The sequence below is a fragment of the Morus notabilis genome, unplaced genomic scaffold, assembly GCF_000414095.1.
Source record: "Morus notabilis unplaced genomic scaffold, ASM41409v2 Scaffold78, whole genome shotgun sequence".
In the NCBI taxonomy this organism is placed as follows: Eukaryota; Viridiplantae; Streptophyta; class Magnoliopsida; order Rosales; family Moraceae; genus Morus; species Morus notabilis.
Window position 1 is genome coordinate 235,693 of NW_010367622.1, and position 17,420 is coordinate 253,112.

At 34.3% G+C, this 17,420-nt stretch overlaps 2 protein-coding genes across 3 annotated transcripts; one reads left to right on the forward strand and one right to left on the reverse strand.

Annotated features, from left to right (window-relative positions):
- The first annotated feature begins 2,611 nt into the window (after positions 1–2,611).
- On the forward strand, positions 2,612–8,990 carry LOC21410476 (cytochrome P450 98A2). The gene is made up of 3 exons (XM_010112916.2): positions 2,612–3,245; positions 7,113–7,510; positions 8,111–8,990. The coding sequence occupies exons 1-3, from the start codon at positions 2,759–2,761 to the stop codon at positions 8,753–8,755; spliced, it is 1,530 nt and encodes a 509-aa protein (XP_010111218.1). The 5' UTR covers positions 2,612–2,758; the 3' UTR covers positions 8,756–8,990.
- Positions 8,991–11,384: 2,394 nt separating this feature from the next.
- LOC21410477 (cysteine proteinase inhibitor) lies at positions 11,385–16,948 on the reverse strand. 2 transcript variants are annotated; one of them, XR_002903546.1, is made up of 4 exons: positions 16,666–16,948; positions 16,286–16,505; positions 11,654–11,818; positions 11,385–11,402 (listed from the first exon to the last, which is right to left on the reverse strand). XR_002903546.1 is itself a non-coding variant. In XM_024175395.1 (3 exons), the coding sequence occupies exons 1-3, from the start codon at positions 16,870–16,872 to the stop codon at positions 11,811–11,813; spliced, it is 435 nt and encodes a 144-aa protein (XP_024031163.1). In that variant the 5' UTR covers positions 16,873–16,948; the 3' UTR covers positions 11,440–11,810. The 2 variants fall into 2 exon arrangements, 1 of the variants encoding a protein (XP_024031163.1); XM_024175395.1 differs by lacking the exon at positions 11,385–11,402 and having other exon boundaries at positions 11,440–11,818.
- Between the last annotated feature and the right edge of the window lie 472 nt (positions 16,949–17,420).

Here is a 17,420-nt window from a genome sequence, read left to right on the forward strand (position 1 = left end):
TTATATTATAATAATTTTATTATATTATATTACATTTTATATATTATAATATTATAATTATATTAACAATTTTAATAATATTGTTATATTATATATCATGATTATATAATATATTATATAATAATAATTTTATTATATTATATATCATTTTATATATTATATTGATAGATAAAATATTAGTGTTATATACAACATAATGGTAAATTTGTCAACATGAAAATACTCATGTTCTATTCTAGAGAATTCTTAAAATTATAATAAAACAAATAAATCAACTTTTTTTTCCATTCCATTCCCATTATTATTCCACCACTGTAATCAAACGCATCCTTAGGAGGACTTAAGCCCCATCAACTTTTTTTTTAAGTTATGTATAGGCCAAAATATATATATAACCCCTTAAGAGATTAAAAAGTCCCTCTCAATTTTTGTTTTTTAAGCTTCTATATATAAACACGAAATTTATATATAGTCCCAAAAGATTAGAAACTTTGACTCCATTTCTTATAGGACAGAAAATAACATAAATTAAAATTAAAATTCAACTAAAAAGTGAAATAACAATCGCGCACTCTTATGTCTCTTTTAAATAACATCTCTACAATCGATTTTGATAAGCAATATTGTATATTTAGTGCCTATCAATTATTATTAGTATGATTTTGATAAGCATTTGTCAGGATATAGTTAATTACTTGATATAATATATGGTTACTTGTGATGCTTATTTTTATTTATTTTTATATGTCTCTTTAATAATATTATGTCATGTTAATTAAAATGTTAAGATAATTAACATATTTTAAGCATCAGATATGTTGGTATTATGTATGTCAGAATCTCATGGTTTGATCAGTGTATCTTCAGAATATACTTTAGTCAGGAAAAACTTAATTTACTTGGGGATTTATACGTGGCTGAGTTTCACCGCAGACACAATTCCAAATTTCCAACCACATGTTGCAGGTGATAATTGAGCCGCATGTTTTACTAAATAAATGGATAAGTATGATCTGTGGGCTAAAAAAGTCAGAGAAAGGTCTACTTCGTCACCAACCTCAGCTTCCCGAGGCCTCCTTCGCATCAAGAATTAGAGTTTTTAATTTAAATTAAAATATGATAATTTTTTTTAGAGAGTTTTTAATTATAATAAAAAAAATTAAATGTGATATTTAAAAAAAAATTAATTATAAAAATTTAAAATTAAAAATTTAAATCAGTGAAATAAATAAGATCTTAATTAATAAAAAGTCTTTTTTTTTTTTGTGTGCAAAGGATTCGGTATTTTTGCAAGACCATCTCATGCCGTACCATAATTTCATATATTTTTCAACATTATTGTTATGTAAAATATATTTCATGCTATATCATTTCTATATGTTAGGGACTTATGTTATGGTGCGTGACTATTTCCTTCGTAATAAAACATTCTTTGCCAAATCAAAAGGACCGTCTTTTTCTTTTTCATTTATTTTGCAAGTCTCTTTGATTCCGTTGTTCTCACATCACTCACCAACCACGCTAGCTAGAAGCCTTTATTTATTATTTTTTTCTTTTCCTTTTTTTTTTTTTTTTTTTTTTTTTTTTTTTTTTTTTTTTTTTTTTTTTTTCTATTTTGGTGGTATATACACCGGAGAAGTGTCCATACTTCAAACCTCTCTCCAAAGCGCCACTTGACCATTGAACAAGTCCACGTGGTTCCTTTTGATTGGCTCCACCAACTAGAGAAACAAATGCTGCACAGGCAAAATGACGGTTACTCAACCGTTAGTTAGCTAATTTGAGTTTTTAATTCGCATTAAAATATGATGTTACGTGAGAAATTTTTATTATAATAAAAAAATTAAATATGACTGTTTTTAAAAAGATTTTACTCTAATAAAACTCAAATGAGCGAAATAAATCGGTCACATCTTTCATGATCAATGAATTGCTATTTGGAATTTTATCTGATTACTAATATCATTTACCATAGTTGTGGACCCCATGTCTGTTGATTTAAATCATGACCATAGTTGGCGGAGCTCATCAAGATTAACAGCCAGAAAGTTTCTAATTAGCATTTAAAAATAACAAGCACTTGTGCTTCACTAGTGAACTAGTAATTAATTTGTATTTTAGAAAGTATCAACTGAAGAATTTTACTGCAAAACACAAGGGGGGGAAAACATCATTATAATATATATCCTGTGAATGATTTACCAATTTTTAGCTTGTTACCTTAACCTATTATTCGGGAAATTCTATTGTAATGGCCATAGCGACAAAAATATTTACCATAATAAATTTCTCGTAAATACAAGAATTATCATACATGGTGTACTTTCGGACCACAAAATATTCATTAAGTTATAAAATTCTATTGTAATTTTTAATTTTAAATTTTTACAGTAAAAAATATCACATTTAATTTTTTTTTTATAGTACGGTGAACATCTCCGAATGTTTGTTATTTTTATCCTCCTTTTTTGAGTTTTTTTTTTTTTGAATCATAATTTAGAATTTTAAAACACTTTTTTTTTTCACTGTATGGTTGGTAAGAGCTCCATCTCTTTCCTTTCTCTCTCCCTTCACAAATTTGCAAACCAAAACGTGGACAAATCAATATCTCATCTCAAATCTACTCACCAACCCCACCACACTATCCCCTAAAAAAAAAAAAAAAAAAAAAATTTAAAACCCAACCAACTCTCATATATACCAAAGCCCAACCAAAGTTTCATACAAAAACTCTCTCCATCTTTCTCTCTATTCCATTATGGCTCTCCTTCTAATCATTCCCATCGCAATCGCCCTCCTCCTTCTCTCATACAAGCTCTACCAACGGCTGAGATTCAAGCTCCCCCCGGGCCCACGCCCTTGGCCGGTAGTCGGAAACCTCTACGACATTAGGCCAGTGAGGTTCCGTTGCTTTGCGGAATGGGCCCAGTCCTATGGGCCAATCATATCGGTGTGGTTTGGGGCCACTCTGAACGTGGTGGTGTCGACGGCGGAGCTGGCGAAGGAAGTGCTGAAGGAGAATGATCAGCATCTGGCCGACCGACACCGGAGCAGATCGGCGGCGAGGGTCAGCAGAGACGGGAAGGACCTGATTTGGGCCGATTATGGACCTCATTACGTGAAGGTGAGAAAGCTTTGTACTCTTGAGCTCTTCACGCCTAAGAGGCTTGAGGCAATGAGACACATCAGAGAGGAAGAGGTTAGGGCCATGGTTGAGTCCATTTTCAAGGACTGCGCCAATCCCGGTATGTTACGTTATTTCCTTCTTCTTTCTCTTTCTTTTTTGCTTTCTTTAAAATCAATTTCTTCTTGTCCTTTCTTTTCTTTATTTATTTTGAGTTATGATTTGCTCTGACGTCTTATTTAATTTCTTACAAGCGTTTTTAGTATTTAGGTTTTATCCATGCGATTAAAATCTTTAAATTTAAATGTCACGACATGCAAATATAAATAGTAGTTGAAATGTTTTTCTTTTTTTTTTTTTTTTTGCTAATGAAAAAATATTAGTTGGAATGTTGAATAATCAATAAGATAAAAGAAAAGTGGAGAGAGCAGGAATCTTTTTTTTTTTTTTCTTTTTGAAGTGATTTAAACTCTCCTATTTTAGACTCATATCACCTGTTAAATCTCTATCAATTGACTTATTTGTCTCAAAAATTTTATTTAGGCATCGTTTATTTCGCGGATTCGAGTTTTTAATTCGAGTTGAGATATAATATTTTTTAAAAGTTTTTTACTGTAGCAGAAAAAGTTAGATGTGATATTTTTTGAGAATTTTTTACTGTAAAAACCTAAAATTAAAAACTCGAATCGGTGAAGTGAACGAGACCTTACTTTTCAAATATTTTATTATAATATTTTTTTTTACATAAAATTTAAATTTTTGTTTAAATTTATAAACTAAAAGGGTGAAATTTTGTTTCACCACATTTAAAGATTTAAAATACTTTTTAACTATATAAAATGTTAGCGTTAATTTGTTTATAATTTTTATATTTATTATTTATTTATTATTTAACACATGAATTATATTAATATGATATGTTATTATTTAAATAAAAAATTAAATAATTAAATTTATATGTCAAACCGTACACATAAAAAGTGACGGAAAAAAATAACAAAAAATGATAAAAACAGCGACGCTACAATTTCTTTAACTATTTTTCTGCTTGATCTCACATCCATTAATATATACGGATTTTTTTTTTTTTTTTTTATCTAGTTAGGTGCATTTGATAACTCCCAAAAAAAAAAAACAAAAAAAGACAAAAAAAAAAAAAAGAGTAATAATGATAGTAGTTGCGTGCGTTTGCGACTTCGCAATGAATTAAGCAGACAAATATCTTTACATTTGCTTTATGTAAAGAAGGGGCACCAATAATTTTCTTTTACTAAAAAGTTATTAACTTAGGATATTCATTTTTAGGTTATTTTTCGAGTAATACTATAATACTTCTCAAATTTCTTTTAGCACTTTTTAGCTCAAAACAACTAGATAAGACTTAAAAATTGTTTTAATTTGCATTTTAAAAAAATAATATCATTTGTTGAGAATTTTTCCCCCTTTTTATCAAGAGGTAGTTGACATTTTCTTGACGGTTTAAATTTTTTTGTTAACAGGTTGTTGACTTTTATTTTTGACGGTTCAGATTTATTTTTACGACACTCTAAAATAGAATGGTGTATTGGGAAGTAATAACGTTGTTTTGCGGTAATATTTTTAGATCTAGATCCTTTAGCATGACCTAAAGTGATTTTGAACTGATAATGTTCTCAAAATAGGAGTTTGTGTTGTTTAAAAAAAAAAAAGATTAAAAAATGCATAAGTTGGTTGCCTTTTCTTTTCCTTGTAACTAAAGTTTTCTTTATCATTTAAGAATTTATGACCGTTTAATTCGCTGGTTTAAAATTTTAATTCGAGTTGAGATATGATTTTATATGAAAATTTTTTTTTATTGTAGTAAAAACGTTATATGTTACAATTTTTAAGACTTTTTTACTGTAGAAAAAATTAAATTTTAAATTCAAATCGGTAAAATAAATATGACTTTAATATCTCATTTTATGTGACAAAGCCAATTAAGAAATTAATTCCTTACTTAGATATTGCATGTATTATTGTGCTCTTGGAATTTTTTTTTTTTTATACTCTTTTCAATAAAAAAAAAAACGAAAAAAAAAAACATAAACGTTTTTTTTTTTCTTTTCTTTTCTTTTCTTTTGAGGAAATGTGTGATGGGCGTGCTGCGTGGGTTGGTGGTCGGTAAGAAAAAGACTTGTGCATAACGTCAATCTAGATGAATACAAAAGTGTGGCGTGTTGTCCCAGTTTTAGCTTTCGTAATCAATACTCAACTAATATGTGGACAATCCACCTTCCCCAACCACACAAAAAATAAAAAATAAAAAAGAAGGAAAAAAAAGAAAAGAAAAAACCTCAAAGCTGTAAAATAAAAGCAAAATGACAGGAAAACATCTGTCTTTTTTTCTCCTTGTTGGATCATCACACAGACAAGCACAGCGGAGTAATTTTTCTTGATTAAAAAGAACATTTGCGATAATAAATCAATAGATTGTCAAGAATCGTGATTATGCATATTCAAGAAGGTTCATGTATCATTTCAAAAAAAAAAAAAAAAAAAAAAAGGTTCATGTAATGTCGTACTAAATGTTACAGTTTGGATGGTCCTAGAAAATGTCCGCATGGTTAACAAGTAATGCAAGGCAATTATGTTGAGTGGCCGACCCGTTCATTTAGGCAGACAGAAAAACCCCACTTTTTTTTTTTTTGGAAGAAAAAAAATCCCGCTTTCTTTTGACGAAAATAATCTCACAATCTAATCAAGAGGTCCATGGCCTTGATTTTCTTTCTTTTCTTCTTCTTTTTTTTTTTTTTTTTTTTTTGGTCCTTTTCACTCTTTGATTTGATATGAATTTTCTTTCTTCTTTGTTTTCTAGTAAAGGTTAAAGTTTTTTATTAAAAAAATATTTAGTAAGGTGAAAATAAAAACTTTATGATTCCTGAAATTGAAATTTCTTATAGTCTTTTAAATTTGTGTGTCGTCCCATTGTAATAAAACAATATTGTGGGATTATATAAATTCGGTATTAATTAATGTTCTATGGCAATGGTTTTCCTCTGAGAATTGCTCTTCCTATAATTCATGAGGTATGTCAAGAGTTATTAATTCATATTTTTTTTTTTAAAATTCTTTGAATTCATATCTTATATATTTGTTTTGACCTTTTATTTTAGAAAAATAATCACTAATCATCAAATTGGACAAAATTTTGATTGGACTGGATTATACTTAATATTCCAATAATTGGTGCATAATAAAAATTAAACTAAGTTTAAAACATTAATCTTTTCAAAGATAGATAATATCATGGAATTAGTTGTCCCATGTTTAGTAGGGATGAAGTTATTCTCCACAAAAGTTGGTTATTTTGAGCAATGCGGAATCACGCGTCCAGTATCTTGAAAAGACCAGACATGCGAATTGACTTTTTATATACTTATAAATCCAATACAAAAAATATGGCCATTGGGGGAAAAGAAGAAAAGAAAAACAGAGAAAAGATGATTTTTGGTTTCGGTTATTTAAATATTGTTTCTTTTATACCTCTCATATTAGATATCTGATTAATTAGATTTCATCTTACATCTTATACCTTATCTTACAACTTACTAAAATCCAGTTTGGATACTCCGTTAAGCTTGTAAAAAAAAATTTTTGCCCGCAAAAAAAAAAAAAAATAATAAATAAATAAAAAAAACCTAAATTTATTATCTGCAGATTGTGTAGGTACCCCCCAGTAAATATGTGCTTTTAATAAATTTCTGAGCAAAATATTGCTTGCAATTACTATATCGTGACTGATAACCACATAACGTCTTTGTTTAATCCTTTTTTAATTGATTGCATTAAAATATTTCTTTATTTGCATTTACAAAAGAGGGGCTTAAGATAGGACACAAGTAGGAGCACTTGAAGTTTCTTTGGACTATAGCGTCTCCTAATTCTCATAGTTTGGCCTAAAATGCATAAAATGGCCTAAATAAATGCTTTTGTTTCAATCAAATCTGATTTGGGATTTTATGTTCAGAAAAATATGGCAAAAGTTTGCGGGTGAGGAATTTCCTAGAGGCGGTGGCCTTCAACAACATAACAAGGCTGGTGTTTGGGAAGCGGTTTATGAACTCCGAGGGGGTGGTAAATAAGCAAGGGAAGGAATTCAAGGGAATTGTCTCGAACGGGATTAAGATCGGCGCGTCGCTTAACATGGCGGAGCACATCCCTTGGCTGCGTTGGATGTTCCCACTAGAGGAGGAGGCATTCATCAAGCATGGAGATCGCAGGGACAGACTCACCAAGATCATCATGGAAGAGCACACTCAAGCTCGCAAGCAGGGTGGTGGTACCAAACAACATTTTGTCGACGCTTTGCTCACTTTGCAGGACAAGTATGACATTAGTGACGACACCATTATCGGACTCCTTTGGGTATGTTCACTCTTTTTCTATGTTATTTTATTTAGGATTGGTGTTAGGACACCAACTTTTATCTCAAATTTTCTATGACATTAGTTATCTTTTCATTGTATATATAAAAAAAAATTATAATTATAATTGGCGTGGAGAATTCTTTATACACCTATCATTAAAGTATGTCAACTCTACAATTGGAATGAAAAATGAGATCTCTAACGTTATTCTTGTATATTGATTATGTCACGGCCATATAGGAAGTAGGTTTTAGGTGTTAGCACTAGTCCCCGTTCCCTTCTGGTGCCTTTGATAAAAACATAAAACGTACTTGTCTTCAACTTTAGGGAAGTTGGGAACCTTACCTTTATTTCACTTGGAATTATGGACTAGGATGGACAAAAAGTACATGGAAATAACAATTATTTAGTTGGGTAGTTGGGACTACAACCCATCTTGAATTTAATAACTAACTCAAGGTCGTGGCTAAAGTGTATACTTTATGAATGGAAATTGTTAGGTAGAGCTAAATTAAGAACGCTTTTTTTGTTTTGTTTTTTTTTTAAAGAAAAAAAGTTGGTACTAATTAGTTATTGTGATGATTTGGCCATTGGGCAGGACATGATCACTGCGGGCATGGACACTACGGCTATATCCGTTGAGTGGGGTATGGCTGAGCTAATCAGGAACCCGAGAGTGCAGCAAAAGGCCCAAGAAGAGCTAGACCGGGTTATCGGGTTGGAGCGGGTCCTTAATGAAACTGACTTCTCAAACCTGCCTTACTTACAATGTGTAGCCAAGGAAGCATTGCGATTGCACCCTCCAACACCATTGATGCTTCCCCACCGAGCCACCGCAGATGTCAAGATCGGCGGCTACGACATCCCTAAGGGCTCGATCGTTCACGTTAACGTCTGGGCCGTAGCCCGTGACCCAGCTGTTTGGAAAGACCCGAATGAGTTCCGCCCTGAAAGGTTCCTAGAGGAGGATGTTGACATGAAGGGCCATGATTATAGGCTTTTGCCTTTTGGGGCGGGTCGTCGGGTATGCCCCGGAGCTCAACTAGGTATAAATTTGGTTACGTCCATGTTGGGCCACCTATTGCATCACTTCCGTTGGAGTCCACCTGAAGGAATGAAGCCAGAGGACACTGACTTGGCAGAAAGCCCAGGGATGGTCACTTACATGCGCACCCCATTACAAGCTATTGCCACTCCAAGGCTACCTTCCCACTTGTATAAACGCGAGGTTGTGGATGAGTAATTTTCAGTATTGTGTTATTGGTACCCTTCTCTATTTTTCTTTAGGATTTGGATTATGTGTTAAAAGAGTGGTCAAAATTGTGGCTCTTTTGAACTTTTACAAGAGGAGTCGTTGTTATTATTATTATTATTATTGTTGTTGTTGTTGTTGTTCCACGGGTTTTAACACTTTTTGGCGAAATGATCCTAATATAGAAAGATTATCAGTACAAATTGGTAATCGTTGGACCCGTAAACATATTTTATGTTTTTTTGATTTGTCAAACGAGTGAGATTAATCGGAAATCAAAAGATCAGATGCTTACTGTTGTGTGGGAAAATATGGACGGCGTGTAGAAGGGCGACAGCGTGACACGTGGCCTTACTTTTCTCCGGAAGGCAATAACCCTCGACACTTGAAGCTCGATTCCCCTCTACACTGCTAAGGAAGTCCGATTTAGGGCATCAACTCGACATACTGTCGACACGTCATACCGTCGACCTTATGACAAGGAATTCCTCGGAGAAGGGTTGACGGCCAGGAAGGACGCACGTTCTAAGTAACGCAGACGGCGAGAGGAATACCCCTTAGAAGGAAGCCTGACATCACAAGTTGCGTCTAAGGGTGGGGGATGTCTGCAGTACAGGCATTAATTACAAACCCTAAACCGCCCTACAGTGAACAAAGAAGGGGTACAGGAATCTACAGAGCAGTAATGGGAGACTAATTGGCTAAGTGAACAGTTCAAAAAGTGATTAGTGGGTTACGGTCTGAGCCTAAAAAGGTAGACTACTCGAGTGCTACTACCTACAAAAGAGAACCGCCCACGAAGGAAATCTTAGGTATAAAAGGGGCAAAGCCCCATACAAGAAAAAAAGAGCTTTTTAGAGGAAAAAAAGAAGAGAGAACAACGATTGATGTGAATTGTAACAATTTCAAAAGGAATACAAAATCACAGTGAAAGTAGCTCTTGATTAACAAAGTGAACTACTATAAAAATCTCGTGTCATTCTACTCAAAGCTATATCCTTGTATTTTTCGTGCTTCCAAAAAATACCGTAAATACCTCATAGGCATAATTTCAAATACATAGTCAATATTAAAACCGGTAATTCAACGGAATACTTAGAGGTAACTCGGTGTATTTCTGTTGATAAAATTCCACCGTCAACACTTACGGACAAATAATACACAAGCACAGCTTGGACAACGACTGTATACATGTATTATGATTAGTGTTTGTCATGTTAATTGTTAAGATGTCGTTTAGACGTTTCAAAAGTAATAAATGGCACATAATGTCTCGAACTATGCAACAATGCCCTTTCAAACCTTATTTATCATAGTCTGACGAGTTGGCGCATATACATTGCATCACCGCCACTTCAAACCTTATTTATTATTGCCCACGCTTTACAAGGCCGTTTGGTTAAATACATGCATACTTGTTAAGTGTAATATGCACATGACATGCGGTACTTAAATTCTCAGAGTAGGATTTACATTTTTTTCCCATCAAATTCTTTTTATTGACAAACGGAACGTGACGAATGAATGAGAATAACCCTTATTTATTATTGCCCACGCTTTACAAGGCCGTTTGGTTAAATATATACATACTTGTTAAGTGTAATATGGCCATGACATGCAGTACTTAAATTCTCAGAATAGGATTGACATTTTTTTTTTCCCATCAAATTCTTTTTATTAACAAGCGGATCGTGATGAGTGACCAACAATGAGAATAACAGTACTTGTATCTAGTTTGTTGTAGAAAAACTATGATATCAGTAGATCAGATCCTCTATGTAGTTTTTAGTGTGCTAATTGATATCTAACTAATTAAATTACGTCACATCATCTCATAATAAATACAAAAATATTAATTAAAAAAAGTCTAAATTTTTTATATAACGTGACATGATATTACTAATTAGACACTAATATTGGCACTAAAAATGAACAGAGGAGGAGTCCAAAATCAGTAGCTACGTGTTAAAGAGTATTAATTTGCTAATGTTCCCTCCCTGCATCATATCTTCTACCCTATCAATGCTACTAAAACCAAAGGAGTTGTGACTTGTGACTCTTGCTACTCAAATTAAATAAGATCTTCGCATACCACAAATGCTACTAATGGTCCCTAAATAAAATCTTATACTGCCATTAAGATCTTCGTAACGGTCCCTAAAGTTAGTAGCACCAGTTGTGACTCTTGCTTTGTGTTGTTATCGGTCCCAAACCTCCAAAAAACGCATAAGAAAACATAAGCTAATAGGAAGCTAGGTCGGAAACTGTAGCCCAAAAAATTGAAGCAAAAGAAGTGAAGATTCAAGTATGGCAATGATCATCGTTATCAGTAGGAATAACTCTCTCACTATGTAGACATTTATTTATTTATTTATTTTAATGCTCTACTTTTCTAGGTTGATTCAATGCTCTTTTGTATAATTCTCCCATATAAGAGTAAATTAGCGCCATAACATTTGTGAAAGAATAATGATAAAGGAAACATTACCTGGCTGAATGATATTACTAAAGGTAATTGCATAGTAGAAACAAGAAACCATTTTAAAGTTTAAACAAAGAGTTGGAAGGTGTAAAATCATACAAACTAGCGGACTCCTCCCAACACGATGATGCAACAACTACTCCCAAATAGAGCCAGCTAGTAAAAGTATTTGGAAAAACCAAGAGTCACCGCATGAAAGAAAAGAACATGTCAACATAAATCATACATGGTTGCAAAAGCTGAAATTCATCTACAAGCAAGTAATAGGATTTAGTTTTCACACACACATATACAGGCGTTGGCTAATTCTCAACGCATTTTACCAACTTTTAAAGCCTTTCCTATCAACTTTTTATGTATCACATCTAATAGATAGTAAGCTACAGTAATTCACAAGTAATACTTACATATATATACAATGAGAATAACTTGATTCAGGAATAAGCTTGTTCCACCCGACTCAGACAGTACCATCCTATAAAGTTCTTATTCAGGTCAAACCTAAATATCTCTTCCTTAATCCCCCTCTTCACCTTCAGAAGTAACTCAAATTTGACATGATCTTCAATTACCTGCAATACAGGAAAAGCAATCTCCCTTAGCAAGACAACAAGATCAAATAGATAACTGGACCATCAAAAGCCACAAATACACCCAAGAGTGACGTTAGTTGGGAATAGAAGGGACATGGGAAAACAGAACCTAATTAGCACGAACCAACCTTGGCCTTGGCTAAAAGGATCTCCAAAAGTTCATACGAGAACATGGAACTGGAATTCAACTGAAGGGACTTAACAGCATAGTTTGCTGCATCTTGGACTTCGGTATCATGAGGTGGCACTGGTTTGGTACAACTACTATTATTTGCATAGGGAACCCTTTAAGAATGAAACAAAGCAAGAAAAGGAGGAAGCAAAAGTTGGGAGGTGGCTTCTTCATGTTATTACTAAACAGGGGCAGACAAATGTCAAAAGGGTTCTACATCTTACAATAACGAAGAAAATAAATTTTCAGGTCGATGCAAGAATACAGGAGTTCTCTGAGTCGCAGGAAGAACATAAAGCTAAATTGCCAAGAATAAGAATCTTCGACGAAAAAAATATAAAATAGATTATGAAGATATTGAGGCTTGGCCGAGCAGACAAACACCACAGATTTTGTTTAAATATTTCTACTTATTGGATAGAACGAGCAGAGACAAACACCATAGATTTAATGTGTCAAAATTTCTACCCGTTCGATAGAACAAGTGACGCAGCAAGAAGGTAAATCAAGCCAAATTCATGGCAAAGAGGAGGAGGGCTCACCAATTCTGTTTTCATCTGAAATTACTTACACAACCAGATCTGAGCTTCCAAACAAAAAGTTCTGAACTTTTTTTTTTTTTTTTGGGTAAAAGTTCTAAACCAAATAGCAAACACACTTTGTTGCTCAAAGCGCAACATTTAGGGAAACAATTAAAGAGAAGCCCAAAATGGACAGGGAATAACCCATGAAATGCTACTGACTTTAAAAGGCAGTAAAAACATCAACAAGTCAATCTGCAACACAAGAAACGTGGCAAGAGATAGCCGGCAGGACTCTTTGTAACTGGAAAGAGCCACTAGCTGAAGAGGTGTATATGAAAAATACTGTATGTATTACATCCCTTGCTGTAAACAACAGTTCTATGTTAAAAAAAAAAAAAACAAAACCATAGCTGTTCACCACCGTCAGAAAGTTCAAATTATTTTTTGCACCAAAATCTGTTGAATATTTGACACAAATATCAATGAACCATGTGATTAGTTGAACAAGCTCAACTGCTTGATATATGATTATTTTGGGTGAAATGATAACAACAACAACAAAACTTTAATCCCAACTTAATTGTGGTCGGCTATATGGATTTCACTTTTTCACACGGTTACCCCTCCCTCTCTTAGTATTAGGTATAAGAATGTCCTCTCAAGCACGAGCTTTAATCCCAACTTAATTGTGGTCGGCTATATGGATTTCACTTTTTCACACGGCTACCCCTCCCTCTCTTAGTATTAGGTATAAGAATGTCCTCTCAAGCACGAACTGGTGCTTCTAGCGGTCTACGTTGGACATGCCCGAACCACCTCAAGCGGCCTTCGCGCACCTTATCTTCTATTGGTGCTACACCTACTTTACTACGAATAACTTCAATACATATGCGATCAATTCTCGTATGGCCACTAATCCATCTTAACATACGCATTTCTGTCACACTCATCTTAAATATATGTTGTCTCTTAATGGCCCAACATTCACTACCATATAACATAGCTGGGCAGATTATAGTCCTATAGAACTTTCCTTTCAACTTAATAGGCATCTTGCCATCACATAAAACTCTCTTAGCATTCTTCCACTTAACCCACCCTGCCTTAATCATATGTTGAATATCCTCTTCTATATCTCCTTCGTACTGCACTATAGACCCAATGTACCTAAACTTCCTAGAAGCCCCAATCTCCGCACCATCTAAAGAAATTTCATCACTCTGCTTACTTCAGTTACTAAACCTACACATGCATTCAGTTTTCGTCCTACTTAACTTAAATCCCTTCGTCTTGAGAGTCTGTCTCCACAGTTCTAGTTTACGGTTAACTCCTTCCCTATGTTCATCAACTAAAACTATATCATCCGTAAAAAACAAACACCAAGGAACTCTATCTTGGATTTCTCTTGTCAGCTCATCCACCACGATGGTGAAAAGATAAGGACTAAAAGCATATCCTTGATGAAGGCCAATTTGAATGGAGAACTCTGTCATGAAGCCTCCAGCAGTTCTCACACTCGTGACCACCCCATCGTACATGTCCTTAATTACCTTAATATACCTCACATGCACTCATCTCTTTTCTAGCACCCACCATAAAACTTATCTCGGCACCCTATCATATGTCTTTTCTAAATCTATAAAGACCATATGTAGGTCCGTCTTGACTTCTCTATACCTTTCCATAAGCATCCTAAGAAGAAAAATAGCTTTCGTGGTTGATCTACCAGGCATGAAGCAAATTAGTTACCTGAGATGGTAGTTGTGGCCCTTAATCTCCTTTTAATAACTCTCTCCCAAAGTTTCATAGTGTGACTTATTAACTTTATGCCCCTATAATTGTTACAATTCAGCACATCTCCTTTATTCTTGAAGATGAGGACAAGAATACTTTTCCTCTATACATCAGGCATATGTTTCTTCTTTAATATCTCATTAAAAAGCTTAGTGAGCCACACAATTCCAGCATCTCCTAACGCCATCCAAACCTCTATTAGAATATCATCTGGCCCACATGCTTTCCCCTTTTTCATCTTCCATAGTGCAGTTTTAACTTTCGAGACTCAGATTCCTCTTGTATACATTACATTAGGTTCTACTTGTGACCTAAGATTGTCAAACTCTATCGCATGATCATCATTATAAAGCTTCTCAAAGTAACTCCTCCACCTTTCTCTAATGTCTTTATCTCTTGTCAGAACCTGATCCGTATCATCCTTAATAACACCTCACTTGATTTAGGTCCTGACACTTCCTTTCTCTTATCTTCGCTAGTTTATATATATCCTTCTCTCCTTTTCTAGTCCCAAGTTTCCTATATATCTTATCTAAGTAGAACGAGCCTTACCAACTGCTAGCTTAGCTTCTTTCTTCGCGTTTTTGAACTTATTAAAAGTTTCAACATCCTTACACTTTGGTAAATCTCTATATAAATCCTCTTGGTCCTAATAGCCTTTTGAACTTCCTCACTCCACCACCAGGTTTCTTTCCCAGGAGGCCTTTACCTCTAGATTCCCATAGTACCTCATTTGCCACTTTTCTAATGCAACTGGCCATGGCATCCCACATAGTATTTACATCACCTACATATGACCAAGTAGCCTCATCTAAATCATTTTCATTATTTATAATTTCGGGTGAAATGATAATAATGAAACCCGAAATTATAAATAATGAAAATGATACACAAAAATATGGGTATATTTATGTGTCCTAATCAGGGCACACAAGTCAAAGTGACTGAAGAAGAAGTACTCTTTTTTTTTTTTTCTTTTTTTTTATAGAAATTAAGAACTAGATATTTGATGAATACATCAACTTATTTAAGCATTTTTATCTAACTTGTGAGAGATGATTTTAACTAGTTAACATTCTAAATTGAAAGCCAAAGATTTACCCTTTTTTTGTATAAGAAAAACTATATATATATATATATATATATATATTTGATAATCTAGGGTATCCAGGCCTCTATGAGCACCTGAATAATCCCTAAGGATGTGTGTGTAGACCATCTTTTTCAGAACCAAACAGGAATAAAGGAAAACAAAAGAAATGAATGATCTTTCAGATTGAACCATACATATTCTGAAAACCTTTGACATTGAGTTGATAGAAACTCGAACTAGCATCTAATTCCATAAAGTGGCAACGATACGGAATTGTACTTCTTTGGTTCTTCCAAGTTCCCTGACACCATTCACTGTCTTTTCTATTTATGGACCAAACGATGCAACACGCCAACCAAAAAAGGAAAAACTTGAAACTAGTATTCAACATGAATCAATCATTTCCCAGATCTAGTATAAGCTCTTAATCTATCCTCCTATTGTAGCAGTAATGCCTTTCACAAAATTTTTCAACGAAAAACAGAACTTTTGATAATGAGAATAAGATGACAAGTAAAATTTTACCCTTGGAAGAAGCTATTCTTGGTGAAAGTCGGACACAGGGAACAGAAACGCAAGAAAGAGCATAAGTAGTGAGACCGATCGGAAATAACCCAAATGCATGGAACAAAGTAAATGAGGTCTCCGTTTACCATTAAAATCCTGTAAAATCTTAACGCAAAATATTGCTCTACTTATGACTACTAACGCAAGCAATACTTCACAACTTCATAAACCACGCTTAAAAGACAAACTTACGAATTGATTTCTAACCGACAAAAAAGGGCATAAAAAACGGGATTCAGTCCGTACAAGGTAGGGGGAAGAAAAAAAGAACAAAAGAAAAAGAGAAGGTAGATTACCTGGTTTAACGCCGAGGTCTGAAGAAGTAAAGGACGGAACGTCATGCGCAAATTTGAATTCCTGCAATTGCTTGAAGTTCATCCATGGCTTCACCCAAACCCTAGCTTCGTATATATTTCTTTTTCCCGAATCAATGGCTTCCAATGTCAGATGATATATCTTCCCAGCAACAAGCTGCTCTCTGGATGACAAAACCCTAGCGAACTCAAGAAGCGCGTTCTACGCCATAACGTAAACCAAAATTCACAAATCAATTCCAAAAATTACAAGGCACATAAAAAAAAGAATTGAATTTCTTAAATATCAACTGTCGAATTGAATCATGATTACAGATGAGACCAAAAATTTAATAGCAAAAGTTAGGAAAAGACGATGAAACCTGCTGTTCGTTGTGTTGCTGAACAGCGAAGCGAGCGATGGCTTCGGCGTTTTCGTTCCGAGAGCCATCGAAATCGCCGAGCTTCATCCTAATTAATGGATCTTCTCGGCAAAACCCTAACTTGCAGAGCCCGCAGAGTACAATCGCCAGGCTCAGTAACGTTACAAAAGAGAATCCATAAGGCTTCATTTTTTTTCCCCTTGTCATTAGAATCTAGGGAATTTGAGAGAGGATGGAAAATGGAAATGGCGTCGAGATGCGTGATTGTTGAGAATACTTGAGATATCAGGGAATGGGATTGGCTAGCGCCTTTTTTTTTTTTTTTGGGAATGTTAGTTGGGGAGCAATAGTTGGTCGGGTCGAATGCTTTCTTTTACGGATCGGGTTCTGCCCGTGCTGCCTAGGATATCCACGATAAAAGCGTAAGTTTGGGCCGCCAACCTGAACCTAAAGGGCCAAAACGAAATTTCAGGCTGGGCCGGAAATGGTTGGTCCAGCCCGATTCAAAATTTTATAAGGTATTTATAAAAAAATTTAAAAATATAATATTTAGGCCGGCCGATCCGATCTTAAAAGAGAGAGAGTCGGCCTTCAACAGTTGCGGATTTCAGGTCGGCCTACTTAATCTTGCCCAAACTTGCGGGTCTAATCCACAATTATACATTCTTGACTTTAAAAGTAATTCAATAAAAGTTTGAGGGCCCGTTTGGGTGGGTTAGCACCAGCGCCAATGGTGGGAGACTTCGTGCTCGCTA